General features: G+C 31.6%; 4 protein-coding genes and 1 long non-coding RNA gene across 9 annotated transcripts; 2 read left to right on the plus strand and 3 right to left on the minus strand.

Moving 5' to 3' along the window:
- Positions 1-388: 388 nt before the first annotated feature.
- Positions 389-3,718, plus strand: LOC131671839 (protein MAK16 homolog). Its single transcript, XM_058948595.1, has 8 exons — positions 389-588; positions 686-732; positions 811-954; positions 1,138-1,450; positions 1,538-1,630; positions 1,705-1,848; positions 1,927-2,004; positions 3,516-3,718. Exons 1-8 carry the CDS (start codon positions 574-576, stop codon positions 3,654-3,656), a joined length of 975 nt encoding a protein of 324 aa, XP_058804578.1. The 5' UTR covers positions 389-573; the 3' UTR covers positions 3,657-3,718.
- A 257-nt stretch (positions 3,719-3,975) lies between these two features.
- On the minus strand, positions 3,976-5,733 carry LOC131671838 (uncharacterized). The gene is given in 3 exon segments (XM_058948594.1): positions 3,976-4,736; positions 5,005-5,403; positions 5,406-5,733. Coding segments are annotated over 3 exon segments (1,245 nt in total). The 5' UTR covers positions 5,500-5,733; the 3' UTR covers positions 3,976-3,984.
- A 691-nt stretch (positions 5,734-6,424) lies between these two features.
- LOC131671837 (uncharacterized) lies at positions 6,425-8,966 on the minus strand. The gene is made up of 3 exons (XM_058948593.1): positions 8,951-8,966; positions 8,854-8,867; positions 6,425-8,613 (listed from the first exon to the last, which is right to left on the minus strand). Exon 3 carries the CDS (start codon positions 8,606-8,608, stop codon positions 6,473-6,475), a length of 2,136 nt encoding a protein of 711 aa, XP_058804576.1. The 5' UTR covers positions 8,609-8,613; positions 8,854-8,867; positions 8,951-8,966; the 3' UTR covers positions 6,425-6,472.
- Positions 8,967-9,335: 369 nt separating this feature from the next.
- Positions 9,336-20,711, plus strand: LOC131671836 (bridge-like lipid transfer protein family member 3B). 5 transcript variants are annotated; one of them, XM_058948592.1, is made up of 20 exons: positions 9,336-9,469; positions 10,366-10,567; positions 10,640-10,831; positions 10,903-11,128; positions 11,210-11,376; positions 11,451-11,610; positions 11,733-11,990; positions 12,138-12,374; positions 12,479-12,505; positions 12,818-12,910; positions 12,979-13,166; positions 13,240-13,477; positions 13,548-13,958; positions 14,041-14,810; positions 14,892-15,026; positions 15,507-15,518; positions 16,256-16,597; positions 16,753-16,900; positions 17,223-17,236; positions 17,762-17,898. In XM_058948592.1, exons 1-20 carry the CDS (start codon positions 9,426-9,428, stop codon positions 17,762-17,764), a joined length of 3,867 nt encoding a protein of 1,288 aa, XP_058804575.1. In that variant the 5' UTR covers positions 9,336-9,425; the 3' UTR covers positions 17,765-17,898. The 5 variants fall into 5 exon arrangements, with proteins under 5 accessions (XP_058804575.1, XP_058804571.1, XP_058804574.1 ...); XM_058948588.1 differs by lacking the exon at positions 17,223-17,236 and having other exon boundaries at positions 17,762-20,711; XM_058948591.1 differs by lacking the exon at positions 17,223-17,236 and having other exon boundaries at positions 12,264-12,374; positions 17,762-20,711.
- LOC131671840 (uncharacterized) lies at positions 10,834-11,237 on the minus strand. The gene is made up of 3 exons (XR_009302577.1): positions 11,169-11,237; positions 11,062-11,107; positions 10,834-10,960 (listed from the first exon to the last, which is right to left on the minus strand). It is a non-coding gene; the product is annotated as an uncharacterized LOC131671840 (long non-coding RNA).
- Positions 20,712-21,843: the final 1,132 nt, after the last annotated feature.

Consider the following 21,843-nt stretch of genomic DNA (forward strand, 5'->3'; position numbering starts at 1 on the left):
GGATATAGACCCTATTTTTCATATACATAAATATAGTAAATACTTGTAAAATATTTTAAAAATATAAATGATTCTAATTTATTTTCTAAAGGTTCCATGTAAAATAAAAAATAAAAATTTATAAACATTTTTAAAACAAAATCTTGAGAATTACTTATAATTTTATTTTATAATTATTTATAATTATTTCGATCAGCCTAATATTAAATATCGAAATGTAATAAAGTAACATAAACAATACACATTTAAAATAATGCGCTCAGATGAAGTAAGAAGTTCTCTAGTGGCGTCATCATTACCTCTGCGAGTGAGTTCCGCACTATCATCTTAATCTCTAAACTCTAACAGGCAAAACCTCTTCTCTTTATTAATTGTTGCCCATGGAGAGTTGCCGCATGTTCAGCTTGTTGCGTTTCGTACTCGTTTCATGATATCGACTCATGTATTCGCGCTGATAGTCTAATCTCCTAAATAAAAACACGTGGAGTAGTACTTCTATTTTTATTTTTTTAATGAACGCTTAATCAAATAAATATATAAGTGACAAGTTAGTGCAGAATAAATTGAATCAAGATGCAGAATGATGATGTAAGATATTATTAAAAAGATATAAAGATATTATTTATTTATTTATTTACAAGTAACGTGCAACAAAAGACTTTTCTACATTATAATATTTTTATAGGTGGTATGGAGTATCATTAACAAATCATTTTGTTCTTTCAAAGTCAAGTAAGTTTTATTGAAGTTTGTTATAAAAATTGTTAATTATGTCTTATGTTATTTACATTCAAAATATTTTTGTTATAGCACAAAAACGCAAAGGTTTTGTAGAAATGAATATAACCTCACAGGTTTATGTAGTAGATCATCATGTCCTTTAGCGAATAGTCAGTATGCAACGGTTAGAGAGGAAAATGGTATAATTTATTTATACATGAGAACAGCAGAACGGTAATCATTTTAGATACTAGTAAATTATTTTCATTTTTAATAAGTAATAAATATACATAATAAATGATATTTATCAATGACATGAAAGAAACATATTAATCATAATATTAATAGTTTTCAATGTTTTCAATATATCTCTATCTATCGAATTGAATACATTAGGCTAATTTTTTTATATTTCAGAATTCACTGTCCAAAAAACAGTTGGGAAAAAGTAAAGTTATCTCGTAACTTTGAAAAAGCTATACATCAAATCAATGAAAATCTACTATATTGGCCTGGTTTTATCAAATCGAAGTGTAAACAAAGGTTTGTTAAAATTACACAGTATTTAATTCGCATGAGAAAATTAAGGCTCAGAAGACAAAAGAAATTGGTTCCATTGCAAAGAAAGATTGAGAGGAGAGAAAGACGAAGAGAAGAAAAAGCTCTTGTTGCTGCTAGACTTGATACAAATATAGAAAAGCAGTTAATGGAAAGACTTAAAAAAGGAGTGGTAAATGAATTATAATTTTCAAATTTATTTTCATTTTTTACTGAGGTATTTTGAAGTTAGCTAGTTTAAGATTTTTTTCTTTTACAGTACAAAGATATCTATAATTTCCCACAACAAGTGTTTGATAAAGCAGTTGAGGCTGTAGAAGTTGAAGGAGAAAGCGAACTAGAAAGTGAAGAGGTTATTTGGAATTTAATTCTTATTCCTTTACTTTGCTTATTCAATGTTAAATGTCATACAATTTGAAATTACAGGAAGAGAAGCAAAATATCGAAAAAGAAATTGAAAAGGAATTGGAAGCTGATGAAAAAGCAGAAAAAAATGCTACAAAGTTTATTGCAGCTGATAGTGATGAAGATGACGACGACGATGAATATGAATATGAAATGGAATCTGCGGTTGGATACATTTTATTTACATGCTGTTCGTATTTGAAATTTATTATAACTAATAATTATATTTTTATTGTTTTACAGAATGAAGAAAGTGATTCTGGTTTGAGAGAGGAAATTGATTTATCTAGTAATTTCGAATCTGACGCAAGTGATGTTGAGGTTTGTTTTTATGCAAGACAATTCATAAATTGTATGTGCGTGCAAGGGTGTGTGTGTGTCCGTGTACCCCTCCCCTTACTTGCCTTAGTGACTTCTAGCATCTACTGGCAATCTTTTTTAGATATTTCAGAAGAGCTTATTCTGATCCTACTGAACCTTTCTTTAATTGCTGCCATTAGTCCATTAGTTTTTTTAGTTTCTTTTTCTCATTCCGTTCTCCTTTCCTTCTTTGGTTTTAATAACTTTCCTTATATTGGAGGCCATTTGTTCCTATTTCTCATGCAACTCAAGCACTGCTAATTAGATTGTCTTTTAACGGCCTCTCCAAGTCTGCTTCTGCCTCCAGTAGAGTTCTATCAGCTTCGTATGCGGGGCACGCGAACATAGTATTCTGTATTATCGTTTGTTCCTCCGCATTGGCGGTAATCATTATTGGACTTGGGCTCTCTTTTGGCAAGATCTTTCCAAAGCATCAGTGGTCACTAAGCGCTTGGGTCAGGTGGTATTCCATCACGCCGTTTTCGGAGTATCCATTTTTTGATCTTCGGTATAAGTTTGTAAATTCGTCAATGTAAATATCGATGAATACCATTTTTCTTGTCATCTTGTGAAAAGAGTATCCCTTGCATTTGCTCGTATCTTCTTCCTCTCCTCATCAGTCATCTGTCTTAAAGTCCGCTAATAGTCTTCTTGATTCCAAATTTCCTTTCTTTCTAAAGCCTTATAGCAATTATTTCTGCAAAAACCTTGGCTACGGCACTTGACATACGCTAATGGTTCTCAGATTTAAGTTGCGCTGTACTGCGCTAATGCATTTGTATCAACGAATTCATTCAATAATTGTAGGCAGCAGCTGTCTACGCGCTGGCCATAGCCTTTGCTATATTTAACATTAGTTACAAGGATGTATAAGTTTTTGACGTCTTCGTTGTTGCTTCCTCAACGTGATTCTTGAACGACCTTTTATTATCTAGTCAAATTCCCATTCTATTTTTATTCTTGTGGTATTCTCGCCCACAGCTCAATGGCTATTTTACCTTTCTTGGTAACTGTTGTTAGCTTTCTACCCTCAAGGTAGCTACTTATTATTCTCAAATAGAATTATAGCATCATTTTTTCCTCAACCAGATTGCTGATATTGCTCTTCTACTTTGCGTAATTGAAAGCATTCTTAACACCTAGCGCTATGGTTGCCTATAATCTTTCCCTTTTTGATAGTTGATACATGGCTCGTTGACTCTTTCCTGTACTTACCATAATGCATAGTCATTTGACTTATCTTTTCGAAAACTGTACCGTGCAGTAGTAGTTCTTCGTTTACTTCTCCTTCTCAAACTTTTTCCATTCTGTTAAAAAAGTCTGTCAAGAGGTTTTAATAATGAGGGATCAGAACCAGCTTCTGCCCTTTCCATCTACCCGGGAAAGTTTCTTCTGGTAGGGTGTGTGTAGATGCGCGTGCGTGTCTGTTCTTTTTATAATTAGTCAAATTAATTTTTATAACTATATTCTAGGACATTGTTGCTTCAACAAGTAAGGGATTAATCATGCCGAAAGTAACAAAGAAAGGTAAAATGGCGTCCTCGAAAAAACGGTCACGAGTGGAAATCGAGTATGAAATGGAAGAAGAACCAAGACAAAGGGCACATACATAGAAGTATTGTTATTATACATATTGGCTTTTTTAAACAAATTGTTAAATAAATTATAATTAAATAATTAACATTTTTATTTTCTTTTCCATTCAGTAAATCATTATAAAAATTCACAGAATTTTATTCATACTAACGTTATAATTTGGTTGGTGACGCAAAATTGTTCGTATATTTACTATTAATCACGTTTAAATAATCTACATACAAAAATGCTTAAAAATCCTGTAAAGTTATCAAAAGTTAAATTTTTGCGTAGATTAGATTGTTAATCAATATAATTGCTACATCAAACAGTGTAAACACTCAGCAGTAGGTGTACCCTAGTACCCTACAACCAACCACGTTCAATATAAGTCAATATAATGTCATACCATTTATTATAACCAAGCGTATTAATATCGCTATATATGATAACCGATTCAAGATCTGCCGGATCGTACGTATCTTTATCTATCTCAGCACTAAAAAATTTAATAGCTAAAATATTATGAAAGAACTCGATCGACGCATCAATCTTAAGCTGTTTGTCGAATGACTCTCTCGTTAATAGACTGACGTCACAATGCATTTTCTTCAGAGCGTCAATGAAGGTTTCATAATACAAATCGAGCAGCTCTTCAAAGTTGTTGGTCATGACTTCGTGGCTGGTGCTCGTGCACAGGAAATAAGGTAAATCTCTAAGTGGACTGTTGTAAATGTAATTTTGAAAATCGAGGAACTTGACGTCGATCAAATTACCAGCCTCGTCTTTGCGATACAACACGTTGTTTGTCCAAAAATCTAGATGTGCGATCGACAGCCAGGGTTCTGGAGCCACGTAATCAAAGATCACGCTTGGATTGACGAATTTTAGAATACGATCGTGGTACTTGGCGATTCGAGAATCTTTAAACATCATTTTGCTTAACACCTCAAAGATGTTGCCCTTATTGCCAACGTCCTGATTGAACGGCACTACCTTAGTATGGGCCAATACTTCATCTTGAAAGAATTTGGGCCGATGCTGTTTACAAGCAATGCCGAGTGCATGAAAACGTGCAAGCGCCTTTATTGCTACTCTCGAGTGCTGCAAGTCCGATCCTATTATCATAATGATGAATGGGCTCTTTTAATTTCATTATTGGATAATAATGTCTTATATAAAAAATATGAATTACACTTTTCAATTAGAAAATGGTGTGTTCTATCGACTGTCAACTATATAAATCATTGAAAGCTTGTGAAAGTTGCTGATATCTATGACAATTTTAATAAGTTATAGAAATTAATTGGCGTTTTAAGCCGAAAAGTAAAAACCACGTTGAACCTAAGAAATCGATTGAACTTTTATCATACATTGATAGCGTACCTTCAATTTTATCCAGAGTATAATAACCAAGAGTTTGCAAGTTTTCCATCAAAATAATGACGCCCTCGTCGATATTTTTGGACCCTGCATCGTCAGACAATCTAAAGCCATACAGTTTTGGCGCAAAATCGCAAAACCCAGTTTCAGCGCTAAACTCAATCTCGAGTTCCTTGAAAGTCGGTACTAATTTTTCATAGAAGAAAATTTCTTTTTCAAAGAGTTTGGTAAAGTCAAAAACTGCCCTGATAATCTCGGCTTGAGGAAACCATTTGGCAACTAAATTTAAGGTTTCTCCAGGAGTATTTTCGTCGCGTTTCACGGTAGCAGTTACTTTGGAGAGGCAACAAGCAAAATTTTCACCGGGCGGTAAGAGCGCCGACGTTGTCGAGTGCAGTACGAAACTTGTTTTCCGAGCTTCGACCGCAGGAGTAACTGTAAATCACTGTTGCCAAGTTCTCCTCCGTCGTTTGTTTGTGATTTTTGAGTAGCGGCCATGCTTGCAAATTCTTAGCTTTATGCACCACTTATTATAAAGTCAAAGAAGCTTCGCTGTAATACTTTACACTCGATCGAACGACACTACGATTTTGTTATCTGTTAAAAATCCAAACACTCACGATTAACTGTTTTCCTCGCTAATATATTATCACCGATTATACTAATGATTAGCTTGATTACGTATAATAGAGATAACAAAATGTCAATTCAAATAAGAACTCACATGCCGGAAAATATTAGGCCTGTGATTGTAGCTGTACCGACGGTCGTAGTTTATGTGCATCTACAAGTTTTGTAGCCTCTTACAGGAGAGTAATCTCTCACTCTCTTTCTCTTTCTCTTATGTCTGCGAACATGCAGAAAAGAAAGATGGAGTTTCGCTCTGGTATTCTGCGACGTTAGTCAGGTTTTAATTGAAAAGAAATTCTGTATACTCTGGTTGTTTTATCTGTCACATATATAGAATATTGTTAGATCAAACTGCTTTTGGTAGCTCAAATGTTTAATTTATGATAATGTACTTTTGCAAATCATCGCTTCATGAAGAAAAATTAAAAACAATCAATCTATATAGTCTAACTTATCATTTCTTTCTTTTTTATGTATTTTTTTTAAATATTCAATTGAAATCATTCACGTTCATATAGCACATTGTGACGATTTCTGACACTCCTGCAAAAGCACATAAGTTCTTCACGTATTATTCCATAAAATATCGAACGATACCAATAAAGGAATAAAGTGATTGTTATTTTTCTTTTTCATCCATACTTCGATCGGACGCATACATCTATGCGTAGATGAAACTGATTTATTTCATTAGTATTGTAATGTTGTAATGTACTATTAAAAGTTCTAATGAATGTGAAAGACGCAATCGGCAACGTATTAATCAATGACCAGTAGACAATTGATTAAAGTAATAATAAGTTTATTTTAATATGATATATATAAAAATAAAACTAAAACCTTATTTTCTCTTAATTTTAGGCACTTTGCGATCCCTATTTCTATTTTTAACATTAGTAACTTCATAGAAGTCGCTACCGATTTTCTTCCTCTTGTTTGCCCGTTCTATTGCTCTTCGCTGTTTACTTGTCATCTTGACTGTACTTTTTTGAGATTTATTTATACTTGATACTTGGAAAATTCCACTAGCTGAATTTGTGTTTATCTTTGTACTTTCGATTTCACTATCACTTGAATCTATTGGTTCATCATCATCTTCATCATAAGCACTTTTGAACAAAGTGTCTTTTTCAATTGGAATTAATTTACTATCTAAATCTTCATCATCATTCTGTGACTCTATAATAGAAGAATCGTTGCCATTCATTGTTCCATCATTTTCAGTGACCACATTGCTTTCACTGTTTTCTTGTACTTTTTCATCTTCATTTTCAGACTCTTCATCAGAATTTATAGCAATGGATGTACAACTCGCGCTTTTACTAATATAACATTCACTTACAATTGGTTCTGAAGCAATTAAGTCACTTTTCATATCTTCATCTGAATACGGTAGACCAACTCTGATTTTTCTGAAATCTTGAACCACGCCTATTGACGCTTTTTCTTGATCTTTTTTAGCAGTTGAATCACCATTGGATTCGTTCAATTCATTTGAAGTCGAAGCATCTAGATTATTAGAAGCTGCAGGTGTAGTTACTTTTGCAAGTGGTTCTTCAAAACCTACTGGTACAACATAAAATGGTAATTTCCCACGTTGCCAGTCATTTAAAATCATACGAGCAGCTTGACAAATGTCAGGTTCTCCTTTTTTCAGTAATTTTCCACTTCTACGAGCAAACTTTTCTAAGAAATCAATATGATCCTTCCATTCTAAAACTTTGTAAGTTTTTATTATATATTCTGGTTTGACTCTTTCAAGAACAGATAAAATGTAATCTTCAGGATTCTGAATGAGTTCAACTCTCACTACACCCTTCAAAACTTTTTCAGTGTCACTTTCAGCTGATGGATAAACTATTCCAGGACAATCTATCAAGTAAATACGTCTCATAAGAGTTACATACTGCCATACTTTGGTCTCTCCAGCTATTGGTGCTACTTTACAGACTTTTTTGGATCGAAGAGTATTAATTATAGAACTTTTTCCTGTGTTAGGGTATCCAATGAGACCAACACTAATTTGCTTTTTATCTACATGTAACTTTGCAAACTGACGTAAAAGATTAATCAAAGAGCCTTTTCCAAAAGGGTGTGTCAACGAAGCATGGAAAGCTACTGTTGGATATTCTGCACTGAGGATTGCTACCCATCGTTGAGTAACCCAAGTAGGAACAAGATCTACTTTGTTCAATACAAATATCAAATGTTTGTGTGCTTTTTCATTTCTTAAATACTTTTCTACAGGAGGTGAACGAGTTCCCATTGGATCTCTAGCATCCAAAACTTGTAAAACCACATCTGATGAATCTACAACTTTATACAATTCATTCCATATCCTTTTACTTTGTCCTGCTGCCATTACCCAGTCTCTTTGAGCATTTCGAACTCCATCATCTGGTCTAATTAAATCAAAGTCCTTTTTATCTTTTTCTTTATCATATTCCACTTCCTTTTCTTCAGCTTGTTGCTTAAATTCATCATACGAAGATATTGATAAATTAGGTCTTTTTCTTTGCTTTTTTGGACCAAACACAGCTTCAAACCTTTCCATATCTAAAATATGTACCTTTGCATGTTTTGCTTTTTCTTGTAGTAATGTCACAGGTAATGTTGTTGGTTTCATTATAACTTGGTAAGGATCTTTCTTAACTGCTCCTAATTCTTTCTGAAACTTTTGAAGGGCATTTTGTGAAATTACTCTAGAATTACCAAACCATCTAGGAGAGGGTTCAACTCTTGAGACAGTCCCAGAAGCATGCCATCCTTGGAAAGGAGCTGGACTTATTATTTTTCCAACTCTATTTCGTTTTGCCTTTGAATTGCGGTACATCTGTAAGCGTTTAATTGTTCCTTTTGTCCTTGCTCTTGCAACTCCTTTAAGACCTTCTGCAGATCTTTCAGGATTCATACTATGCCCAGAACGATTGAAGCCCTGCTTCCGAGGAGCTTTCTCAGCTGAATGTGTTTTTGGCATTGTTGCTAAAAGTTTACGAAATAAATTATTAAAAAATAGTTTTTCAGCTTTTTCTTAAACAAATAACTTAAATAACTACTGTATAACAAATAATCAATTCAATCTAATATTTCGTTGGTTATACAAATGATTGTAAATGCTTTAATATGCAATAGATAACTTAATGTTGGATTTTATATTACAATTTTCAGTAAAAATTAAAGCGTTTTAAGCTGAATAAATTAACTGATAAAAGTATAACTTACCTGGTATTCTGATTCTATCAATGATATAAATAAAATGAATTTAAACGTAGAATTATTAATTTACTTTATTTTATTTAATTAATTTAAACAGACATACAATACAAGCTTATGATGCGCAGTCCAACGAGACCATGGCACACGTGCGTCTGCAACGTGAAGGAAGCTGAAATCATCAATAAAAATATCGATGTATCGAAACTGGAGTCAATGCCAAACTTCTTATCGATCCTCGTCTCTTCTAGTCTTCTGCTTCTCCTTCTACGCTCATATACACAGAATGGAAAAAGCGGGGCCAACAGTGGCTCTCATGTGGAACGTAGCCTCTGTACTGCATGATAATATTCCAGCTACCAGCTGAATTTATTCGCTCAAGTAAGGCGCAAGTAGTGGCAAGTGTGACATACTGGTGTGCGCGTGTCTGTGACTGTGTTCTTGTCTCGGTTTTTTCATTCCACTTTAAGCGTGGCAAGAGAAAATTTTTATCCATATCAAAGTGGACCCCGAAGTCTGAAGTGAAATAATGCTGCTCTAAGAAAAATAAAAAAGGCTCCAAGGGAGAAGCCAAGGGGAAAATGGTGTCTATAATAAAAAATCAGTTACTTAAACATCTGTCTAGGTGAGTTGATTTCAAGGTGGAAATGACAGTTGGGTCCTTGTACGTTTATTACTTTATCTTTATATTTAGTTATCATTGACACTGATAATAAATAAATAGAAACAATGCAATTAAACAATTTTTCTAGAGTATATACGTGATATAATATTAATTCAAGTTTTGCGTTTTATCTTCTTATGGGTAATTTTGCTAATTATTAACGATGCTATTCGCACTCAAATTCCCGTATTAACACGATTCTAAGATAATTACTCACAAATTCGTTGTGCAGTCACATAATTACAATTATGTGATAATTATAATTATATGATAATTACAATTATGTGACACGGATAATACGTCGATTTTCATGGGTATTTTAACATAATTAAAATAAAAATACAGAAAATCAATACTAAACAACTGTAATCTTACTAAGAAAAACTAGTTTTCATAGTTATTTTCAATATGTATCTCACATCTGCATTTATATGAAAGAAGCCCATTTAATAATAGCTGCAATTAACATATCTAACATTCTTAAATTTTAATGACATTCCAACAGTGTCAAAACATTCCAAATTTATTTTTAGTATATCATAGTTATTAAATTATCTACTATGAAAAATATTTAATACTTGATCATAAAAATATCAGAGGTTCCATGGTGCTTTTATGTTGGATTTTATGTTGGACTTTCTCCTAATGAACCTGCTTTCTATTGCAATTACTTGCACTTGAGATTTGATGGTACTGTTGTTTTACATACACTTTCCTTCTATGTAATACTTTTTTATTTTTAACTTAAAAAATTTTTTTATTTTTAATTTTTGTAATGTAATATTCTATAATATTTTTACAATAATAAAACAACTTATAGAACATTTAATCAACTAAAGGAATTGAATATTTTTCAGGTTCACTAAAAACTTATCAGCTGATAAGATCAATTTGAGTACATTTAAAGGAGAAGGTGAATTGACAAATTTGGAACTAGATGAAACTGTGCTAACTGACTTATTAGAATTGCCATCATGGTTGAGACTGACAAGTGCATGGTGTAACAAAGTTTCTTTTCGCATTCAGTGGACAAAACTGAAAAATGTTCCTATATTTTTGGTAAATGTAGTTGTGAATCATTATTTTCCTTCATTAAGTTTATTTCAATTAATTTTATTATTCTTAATACAGAGTTTGGATGAGGTTCGAATAGAAGTGGAAACATGTGAAGATTTGAGAGACATATCTAACCCACAAGGGTTATCATCATACACAGGACCTACAAAATATTCATATATTCATAAAATTATTGATGGTATAACTGTTGCTGTAAACACTGTTTTGGTTACTTTTAAAAGTCCTGCATTCATAGCCAAAGTTCAGGTATTTTATTGGATTTTTAACTAAAATTTTCCTCATTTATATGAAAAATAACTGTTTTATTTATTTTACAGATGAGTCGTATTATGGTAGAGTCAAAGTCACCAACATGGCAGCGATGTGATTTAAGAACTACAAGAGTTAAAGACCCAGATAGAGGGCAATTGTTAATATTTAAGGAATTAGAATGGCAAACTGTAAGAATAGAAGCCCAAAGTACTAAAGATAAAGACCTTACACCTCTTCGCCTTCTTACAAATCAAGCACGATGTAGAGTTACTATTAAGAAAAGATTATCTGGTAAATTTTATTTTTAATGAATGTTATTCATTTAATATACTTATTTGCAATTCCTAAAGTATATTTGTGTTTTGATTTTAGACTGTTTTGTTATGGGATCTAGACTAGTTATTATTCTTGATGATCTTCTGTGGGTTTTAACTGACTCACAACTTAAAGCTGCTTTGCACTTTATTGACTCTCTAGGAGGATTGATTGAGAAAGCAACTGTTTTAGAAAGAAAGACTAAGGCTGCTAGAAAATTAGACGTAAATATTAAATTAAATTTATTTTCAGTAGTTTATTTGTTAACTAAATAAAAACGTATAATTTTCTCTAATAGGAATTACCAGAATATCAAGCTCAAATATCTCAACAGACAAGAACGAAAAGTGCAAGTAACACTGCTATTGCAAAAATATTCAACAGATATGACGTAATTGAAACGTCTTATCATTTCCTTTCTCAAAGAATAGACTTGCATCTTTGTGATGATATGGGATGTAAGTAATTAACAATACTTTTATAGTTTGCAAAATATAAACAAATTGGTTTACGTAAATATATAGGTATACTATAAATATGTAGTAATTATTACGCTAATTAAAAGTTTTAATTCCTACAGCTGGAAGATCACTACATCCAGAACTGAAAGATGGAGGTGCATTACAGATTTCGCTTGTAAAGTTTCAAATTGACTACTACCCTTATCATTTGGCTTTGGCTGATCGTAAACATTGGGCTTTATATAAAGAAAGTGCTACGCCTCATAGTCAGTGGCTGCAACAATCGCTTAATTCCTTTCGCGGCCAATTTATGGATCTCATCGATTCTGGGCGAACTCAACATTCTCCATCTATTAAAACTCAGGGTAATATGTCAGGTATGTAACTTTTTTTATTATCTATGAGAACTCATCAATGTTTGTAGCATTTACTGTATTGTTCAGTACAAGAAGTTAAAATATTAAACAATCTTATTGTTTGTATCACAAGTTGTGTCTGAATAAAGTAAAATGAAATCTCTTCAGGTAATGATAAAGATGGAGAAAATAGAGATAAAGCATTAAACAATCAAAATCAAAATTCAACTTCTCAAGATCCAAAAAAATCAGCGGTACATCCAAGCGGCAATCCGGTAAAAAATTATGTTTTAGAACAACTTGCTAAGTTGATGACTACGTGCATCGTTATTAGAGTCGATGACTTCACCTTGTATAAAGTTACGACGTCATCTAGGAAAGCTATGCCAAAGGAATTCATAACAGGTGAGATAAGGCAATGTCTAGTTACATTGCATTTACGAATGATTTTTGGTTTATGTGTAAAATAAGGACATCAAATGACTGTCAAACTTTTTATATTTGCATAGCACAAGCAAGGAAGAAACACGGTCCAGGTATATAATAAACGACAAAAATATGTAGTGTCAATTAACGTTTCCGATGATTGCAGAAGTAAATTGTTTTTATATTTGTAGTTTACACTTTTATCATCACTTAGCGTTTTTTAAGGATGTTAACTTATCACAGTAGTTTGTAGTTGATGAAAAAAAAGTATCTTTTAATGTTTACAACGAAATAACAAGCAATTTATTGATTTAAATGTATGTTGTGAAGACGAATATGTATAAATCGAGCATGCTGGATTGATTTTTATATATTTTTTGTTGACCAATAATTTTCTAATAATTCGTTGTTTTATTCATCAGGTGATCGAGACAGATTCTGTTTACCAGAGGATGTAAATATATTACACGCCGAGTTTACTTATTATTATTACCCTGGTGACTTGAACTTCCCCTGTAAGTAATTAAAAAGATAAATTTATTGATTGTTGCGTAATAGTCATATAAAAAACTTTTGTTTACAGTGCCACCTCCAAAATTCTATGTACAGCTTAACCCTATACAAATAAATTTTGATGTGTGCTCTTGTCTCTGGTTCAATTCATTTTTGCTCAACTTGTATTATTCGCTAATGAATAATAACGCAAATATGGCGAGTTCTTCTTCAAAATTTATGTATTTTGATGTAAAAATAGAAGCAATATTACCAAGAGTAAGCAGTGCGATATTTTTTTTAGAAGTTTAAATCTTTGAAAGTACACTTATGTGAAATTGGTCGGTTTCAGTTGATATTTGAAAGTCAACAAGACTACATCAATCAAAAAGATAGGCCAAAGTCGCTGCATATGCAAACTTCAAGAGCTACAATAACAAACGTCCGTTCAAGTGAAGTATCATCTAGAGATGATTTGGCTCAATGCCTTCACGCCTTTCAAATGGGTCAAATGTTTTATGGTAGTGAATTTCCCAATAAATCTGGAGACTTCAATGCAGTCTCTGAGAAATTCTTAGAACATTGTGCTGGTATGTGAATCCATACAATTTTTTTATAAATCAATAAATTAAGCTAAAGATTGAAACAAAATTATTGTAGGCACAGATAACATAAGATCTGTTCCACCAAACTTCACAAGTAATACCGTGAGCGAAATGATTCGTCAGTTGAAACGCGAACTCTTATGGACTGAAGCCAAAGACGTATGGTGCTGTAATTTGGAACCAGTATGGGGAGATTTCCTTGGAGCTCGTGCAGTTGGGCAAAACCGACCAGTGCCGTTTCTTGATGCCTTCCCGCTTACCGTTTGGTTGCACATGGCTAATCCTGGCACCATTATCAAACCCGGCACTGCGAATATACATGGCCTTGCATACATTAGCAATTTAATTAGCGTGCAAATCAATCATTATCAGTATTTATTTTTGTTAAGACTTTCAGAAATGATATCCGAACTTGTTACTTACTTGTCAATAGACTCCAATAAGATATTGAAAGTTGAAAGTGGAGGTAGGATAGATAAATTTTCTTTAATTTTGTAAACTTGCAAAATCATAATTATTATAATTAATAAATTTAAATAATTATTTAGGATCTATGGTTATTGGAGCATTAGCCCCGCAAGTTGAAGTCACTTTTATAATGCCATCTCAAACTCCGGGAAAAGAAAATTCTGGAGGAGATCTCGAGTCAGTGGTTCCGGATACGTCAAGTATAATCGATGATATTGGTGGTTCGACTACTTTGTGGCAACACGCGGTAACCGCTCGCGTCGATTATAGCAATAAGCGTATGAATACGAGCAATGATATCGAAACACCACAAAGCGAAATGTCCTCAATGTTGTCATTCGATTTTGCTGGTGGCCATGTCAACAACACAGCTACTATTTCTCAAACCGTTGTTACATTTAAGCAACAAAATGGCTCAGAAAAAGAAGAATTAAAGTCCGTTGGTGAGATGAGTGCAGTAGAGCCAGGACCTTGGTTGAAAAACATTCAGACAGAAAAAATAAAGCTGGCCAAAGCCGATTCAATATCGGGAATAATTCCAAATAATTTTAACGTCAACCTGTCCTCAATGAAAAAAGGCTTCAGCAATTTCATGACGTCTTTAGATTCAGCCTTGAAACCGTCTCCAGAAGATGGCAGTGATACGGTTTCAATGCAGAGCGACGTGAGCTCAGATAGTGAAAATTACATAGTCGTCTCCTTGGAGGATCAAGAGAAAATTGATGCTGCTTTTAATGTAGATAACTCTATTAGAATAACTACCGTTGAAGAAGCAAGCGAAGTTGTTGAGGAAACACCGGATACGCAGAGTGAAAAATCTTTAGACAGTATGTGCAAGAGAAAAGATTTGGTGCGTACCGTTTACTATCATCAATAGAATTGGTAGTTATTATTGTATTGTATTATTATATCAATAAAATACGCTCTTTAGGTTTCGATGACAACTTTCAAACTGTCAAAAGTTGAAATTGTACAGCAATCTTCAGGTTTTTCTTCAGCAATCAAGGTCCAAGTATGCAATTTTGCTAATGACGAATGTTCATCTATACCATGGGATGAATTTCAGGTAATTAAAAGATAAGATAAGTATTGTAAAAAAACGTCCAAGGCTGTGGAATAATGTTATTAACGATGTTTTTTTATTTTAACAAATTGAATTATTTCAGCATTCTAAATTCATTTTTTAACATTTCATTGACTTATTTAACATATTTGTAACAACTATTATTATGGTTTAGCAGTATATACTCGCTACAGTAAAACAATCAATTATTTATATTCCCATCTATTTGTTTAAAAATTTTTAATATCTACACTTCAAGCTTTTTATAGTAGATTTGAAAGATTACATTTAACAAATACTTTTTGATATATAGTGGTATAATCTTTTTTAATCTTATTTATTGTTCGGTTGACTCTTAATGAATTTATATTTACTATACATATGTGTCATATTTATATACAATTTTGGTCTTTAAACTTTTTGCATGCTTTCTCCCGCGTCTCTCCTTCTCTTATGATTGTTTTTGTGTGGCACTTGTGGCAGGCCAAGAGAAAGGTATTGGCAAAACATTTTATACTAAATTATTGGTAGAAATTCACCGTAAATGCATGAATTGAGACCATTAGAAATAGGTTTTTCTCTAACATCTTTAAGAGAATTTGAATCATTTTATTACATCAACTAAGCGAAGTACAAGACTTTCTGGAAGCATGTTAAAATTCACTAATACAAATTCACTAATGATTTTCTGGCTTGTATATAGTTGAAAAAAATGATGAGCATACCGTACATAAGCATTAATAACATTTTTATGAAGCTTCAACTGCCAGCATGCCATCACGCAAATAAAGTTATGCAAACCAATATATTCAATATTGCTATTACCTACGTTTGAAAAAAAATTTGAATATATTTTAATAGTCATGTGAGTTTATGGACACTTTTACTCTATAAAACATATTTTGTTGAACATTTTTACATTTTGATTTGTAGCGATAAAATCAATTGGGAAATTTGGAGTTAAAGAAAAATGTTACATTTTCATCTTACGACACACATTATTTTGTAACAGTATAAATTGCATAAAATATTCTTTCGCTTGAAAGAAGCATAATATAAAATCATCTCTTTATTAAATTGTAGTTTCATATACTTTGAATATTTAGATCGTGCAATTTGTTTCACACTATTGTTTTACGAAACGATAACGATAAAAAGGCTTGAATTTAGATGAACAAAATTAGAGAATACCGTATAACATGCTAATTTTTCTTTTTGTTTGATTCGTTTAGACGAAATTCAGCTCTCGGTCGCGTGGTTGGGTTGAGTTGCCATCGGATTCAGACTGTCATTCTCGCATCAAGCTTCGCCTGGATCACGATTTGAAGAATAAAGATGACGCTAAGCGTATCTGGGAAACGAGTCAACAGGCGATGAGTGACTGCACTGGTAGCAGATCTTCGCATAATCAAAGCATCATAAACTTCTATGACAAGGATGCCATTCTTGGTTTGTTCGAGGACAATATCGATGTCAAAGTTGCTGATGTCTCGGTCACCATGTCTATAAGTTTTATTACTGGCTTGGCGGACTTGATTGAAGACGAAGTTATTCCGAAACCAATACCAACCAAGGCATTTTTTCTTAATATTTCTAGTATTAATTCTTACATCAGTACATAGAAAAAGTGTTTAAGCCACATTTCTGGCTTAGATAATTTTTCGTGTACTGGTGTTATTTAAATAATAATCGAAAAAAAATGCTATCTAATTTACCACTTTATTTGCAGATATTACTAGAAAATATAACAGTACGACTAAATGAAGATCGCCCACCCAATAATATAACGTCACCTGGACCAATTCCGATAGATTTGGACATCTCTAAATTAAGGATAACAAGAGATACGTCTGGTGTGTTTCACATCGAACCTGCCGGTAAGTGGATGCTCTATTTAAAAAAAATTAAGTATTTTGTCGTAACTGCCACTTGTCGTTCGTAGAATACTGTGCTATTAATTTACGTGACATGTGTCTAGTGGAAATTTTTAGATTTTACTTCATTATATTGTTGCATAAAGTTGTTAACTATATAATTCAGAAAAAATATGTTACAAAAAATAGATTAACAAAATGCTTCTTGTCTAATTAATTTATTGTGACTTTGTTTTTAATGCAAGTGGCAGAATTAAATATTATTTAATATTATTGCATATTATTTTATTATTACTTATCTAGCATAATTGTTCAATGCACTCAGGCGGCCTAACGAATGTGAGCATTGGTACAACACGATTAGAAAAAAAACATAGAATTGTAGAATTAGATAGAGCTAGTTAGATAGGCAATGCTTTAGATAACTGTCCGTCTGGATTCTGATACTTTGGACGCGCACTTTGATAATGCATGTTAACTAGAATAGTGTTATTGATAGAGGCTTATGCTCTGCGTTAAGTTTTTATTAGAATTGAAAATAAATATCGAATATATTTGTACTGGATTTAAAACGCGAATCTATATACAAAAAATAATGCTTTATTTCATTTTTTAATTCAACTAACATTAAATTCATAAAATTCTTATAATGTTATTAGTATTACAAAGAAATATTTGATGTTTGAAGATTTTTTGAGACTGAGATAATTTCATAAATAAAAAGGTCAAAGTAATTTGAACAATAATTAGAATGAAAAATTTTAAAACGTAAAAATGTTTTTGTGTTTGTTGTTACTTCTCTTATGACTAGTGTATTTATTATAAAAAAAATCTTAATTATTCATATATTTTGAAATTCTCCAGTGAGCAACTCTCTGAGAAACAACAAAGAATGGAACTCAAATGCAACAGAAGGCAGCTACGGTCATCTTTCAAAATTAGGGGATCAAGAAATGGAGTTTAATGCTTTGAAGGACATAAATCACAAGTTAAAATCCGACAATGACGAGCTTCGTCGTAGATTATCAATGATAGAGCGTTTGTCGACAGAAAATTCGAAACTTCGCAAAGTTAAAGAAGAACTGCAATCGAGTCTGAATGACGCTCAAGAAGACATATCCGTACTGATAAAGGAAAAAAGAATATTACAAGAATCTGTGATTGACTTGCAAAACCAACTACCAGGTGGTGCGTTAGGTGTTAGTAGTCGAGGTTTTGCGTGGCCGAATAAAAGATAGCATACCAGTTGTTTTGACTGTTCCAATTGCTGTAGTTCGAGCAAGTCGTAACAGATCGTGTCTTATCGTAGAGGTCTGTATATAATAAAGACTATGGTTATTAATTTTTCGCTGGTGAATAAAGGAGAGAATTAACATGAAAGTGGAAATGAAAAAGTCATGAAAGAATAAATTTTTATTACTTCTTATTAAACATGTAATCTAGGCTTTTACGCTCTGTATCAATCTTTACACTAAAGCATGCTAGTGACTGCCAACTGTCGTTACAGATCAGTTTGAAGATGGAAAATTCAAAGAAATTTTAAAAATAATAACTGTCCTGAAATATTTGAATATCCAGCCGAATCCACTGATTTTACGTTTTTTGTACAAATCAATGGATTATGTTGCAATAGCGTACAAGCTTTCAATCAACAATTATATTGTGCATATTAATATTAAAATTGATTATAAAATAAGTTCAAGCGTACATGAAATCAAATATTATTATGACTGAGACTTCATTGATGTGAAAATATATCGGTTGTACACAATGTGGTGAATCCATTATAGGAAAATATCAAAAGCTCAATATTGTCGCAAATTACATAGAAATTTAAGCCATGCGTCGCAATAAAAAAAATAATTTTCAATATGAATTTTAATTAACATTTTTATCACGGATAAATTAATTTAGTAATTTCAAAAATTTTACATAAAGATTTGTTAGTGCGAGAACTGAGCTATTCAACATTTTAGCCTATATAAATAACATAAATTTAGGATTCTTGCAGAATGGTTTGTTAATGTATATTATCAACTGATATTGGAACATTTAGAAATTATTGATATTTTTTGAAAGCAACTAAAAGAAAATATTTAGTTTGAATGTGTACATATGTATATTTGAGTATGCTGAAATCTTACTAGTATGATTTTCAGGCACTGACGGGACATAATTTTTATTTCTGCATATTGTACAAGTTATGCTCATTAATTCCAATGCTTTTAAATATCTTTAATTTTCAAAAGTCGACGATAAATACATTAAAATTATAGTAGTGCAATAAAATTATAATTTATGACTATAATTTCAAGTACTACTTGTTCACAAATTACTATTAAGTGAGTCACATAAAATTTAAAATGGTTCTACAAAACTGTTTTTTTATTTAGTAGTGCTATTTCAATCTCCAATAGCATATTTATTTTGTAGAAGCAGATTGAACAAAAGACTGCATATTACGTTTGCGAATTTTTTACAGTTATTTAACGAAAGTCTTCTTCTCTTTCATCTGCGAAACAATTGTACATGAAAGAAATTCTATATATTTACGTCGACAGATTGCCGGCCAATCTATTATTTAAATAATGCAAGGATATTTTTGTAGCGCCTAAAACCTAGCTGAAAGATAAGTTTAAATGATATAATATACAAAAATAAAATTTAGAAAACGTGATAGCTGTCTGTTTTGTGTATACAACCAAAACGTCTGAAACTCGACATATTGATATTTTCTTAAAAAGCTCTTCTAAATTGTTGAATAGTTGATTGCTTTCAACTTGAATCATTGTTCTATGTTATGTTTATGTAAATTAGTTATTCAATAGTTTCAAATATATCTTTACAAAATGATATACTTGTTATCAAATATTAAGACTGTTTTATTTCTGAAAAAATTGTTGTGATTATACTTTTGAAAGTTAGATGAAGTAATATGAAATATTGTACAAAATGATTTTTTTTCGATATCGAGTTGAATTTTAATACCACAAACGCTAAGTCTCTATCAGTGTGAAAATTGAAGAAAAATATTTTTCATAAACCACAAAAGGTTTAAAGTGATAATAAGGTAAAAAGAGATGGCTTTTATTGTAATAATTAGGTAACATAAAATTCTTAAAGAAGATACATTTCGTAAAATAAAATCGTTTAAATCGTTAAACGAAGCACTTTGTTAATTCTTTATCTGCACCACTTATATGTGATTCATGTGACATGCCATGGAATATATATATAGTTCTCCCAACATAAGTACCCACTTCTCGAGAATGACGGCAACTATAATTTACGAAATGAATCTACTTAAAAAACGTTGACTATAATATAAGAGATCAATATTTAAAATTGAACTAAATCAAAATCGTTGTATTCACTTGAATGTTAAAAAAATTTTTTCATGAGTATTGGAATTGCTTGTTATGAATGTTTAAGGTGATTTTAAATTTATTTTATTAACATGTGCTATTTTGTTTAGTCTCTCTTTTTTTCATTGTTTAGTCTCTTGATGACTTATCCTATTTATTACTTTTTGAGTATTTATTATTCAAGATTCTGTTAAATATTTGTGCTTCCTTTGTAAGTTTCTATTAATAATAAATTTGTTCATTTAAATTTACGTATACGCCGTGTCAAGCAATGTATTTTTATTGAACAATCAGCCACGTAAATATGTAAGTGTGATATTTTTTATTCGTGTACATACAAACATTTTTGTGGGCAAAAAATGAGAGCTTTATAATGTTAACCAATCTGAAAATGTTTGCTTTGAAACACCTAAACTACGTGTTGTAACTATATAAATTCAAATATTTTAACTGAACATTGCAGTCTTTCATTCAGACTTTCCTTCCTCTGTTTTAGCTTCTATAAAATAGCTTACTAAATTTATTAATATATAAATTAATATAATTATTATTAATATATAATTATTATTAACATAATTATTATTAATATATAATTTATTATTAATATACTATTGAAAATATAAACAGAATTCCGTGAGAAAAATCTTTTCATCATTTAAAAGTTGTAGGATGCTATGCTGTAAACGCTGCAGTTTTTGCAACATTTAAATGATATTTTGTTTATGTTACTACTTGAAAAATGTGAAATAATATATGACCTAACTAATGCGGAAAAGCTGCAGATTTTTATCTTACGTGAGGTTTGTGCCCAAGCGAAGCGAAGCTGGAAAGCTATATAAGACGACAACCTCTTTGCCAAAGATATTAGGTACGTTAATTTTCCAAGCAACGTCTGGATTAAATGTCAATTGAGCGCACGTTTTTCGCTGAGCGTGCGGCAAAGTTGTCCTTTTGCACGTCGTGTTGAAATAGCAGACTTTAACCATTTAAGATATACACTGTTAAATTTGTTATTGATTATATGGTTAGTGAATTCATCATATTATGAATATTTTGATATAAATTAGTCCGGTGAAAAACTTGATTGCTATACGTACGTAATCATGAAGCTTCTATCCTCACTTTTCATTGTTCGAATTATTGGTCGAACTTCGTATAACTAGTGATCTGTCTCGATTAATGCTAGAATTAACGTGTCATAATGCTAATCGATAGAATTTTATCGAAAAAATAATACCCGTTTTATCATTAAAATATATAAAATACAATGTAAATACTATATATAATAGATTGTTTTGCTTATATTACACATCAAACTTTAAGGGTTAAATTATAAATTTCATTTTCATGATAATGTATGTGCCAATTTGACGTGCATATCTCTCGAAAATTACATTATGATACGCCAAATAACAGAAAAGCAATTAGTGTCCCTTATACATCAATTTTCAGTAATGATTCTTAGATTTTTTAATTACAGCGGTCCGCCTATGACGAATATGAAATTTCCGTACCAATGCGTTGATTTTTACTTAAACAATTGAAATATTGAATCACTTATTATGGTATTATTTCAAAAAC

This window comes from Phymastichus coffea, unplaced genomic scaffold (assembly GCF_024137745.1).
Source record: "Phymastichus coffea isolate CEN01 unplaced genomic scaffold, Cenicafe_Pcof_1.1 PCOF00136, whole genome shotgun sequence".
NCBI classification, from domain to species: domain Eukaryota; kingdom Metazoa; phylum Arthropoda; class Insecta; order Hymenoptera; family Eulophidae; genus Phymastichus; species Phymastichus coffea.

Excerpts from the sequence above, each read along its gene's own strand:
- LOC131671836 (XM_058948588.1), top strand. The coding sequence starts at position 9,426 with ATGGTGTCTATAATAAAAAATCAGTTACTTAAACATCTGTCTAG. Across the intron at positions 10,832-10,902 it reads CATTCATAGCCAAAGTTCAG|ATGAGTCGTATTATGGTAGA; the intron begins GTATTTTATTGG and ends TTTATTTTACAG. Across the intron at positions 12,506-12,817 it reads AAGGAAGAAACACGGTCCAG|GTGATCGAGACAGATTCTGT; the intron begins GTATATAATAAA and ends TTTATTCATCAG.
- LOC131671839 (XM_058948595.1), top strand. Across the intron at positions 1,451-1,537 it reads AAAGACTTAAAAAAGGAGTG|TACAAAGATATCTATAATTT; the intron begins GTAAATGAATTA and ends TTTCTTTTACAG. Across the intron at positions 1,849-1,926 it reads AATATGAAATGGAATCTGCG|AATGAAGAAAGTGATTCTGG; the intron begins GTTGGATACATT and ends ATTGTTTTACAG.
- LOC131671837 (XM_058948593.1), bottom strand. The coding sequence starts at position 8,608 with ATGCCAAAAACACATTCAGCTGAGAAAGCTCCTCGGAAGCAGGGCTTC.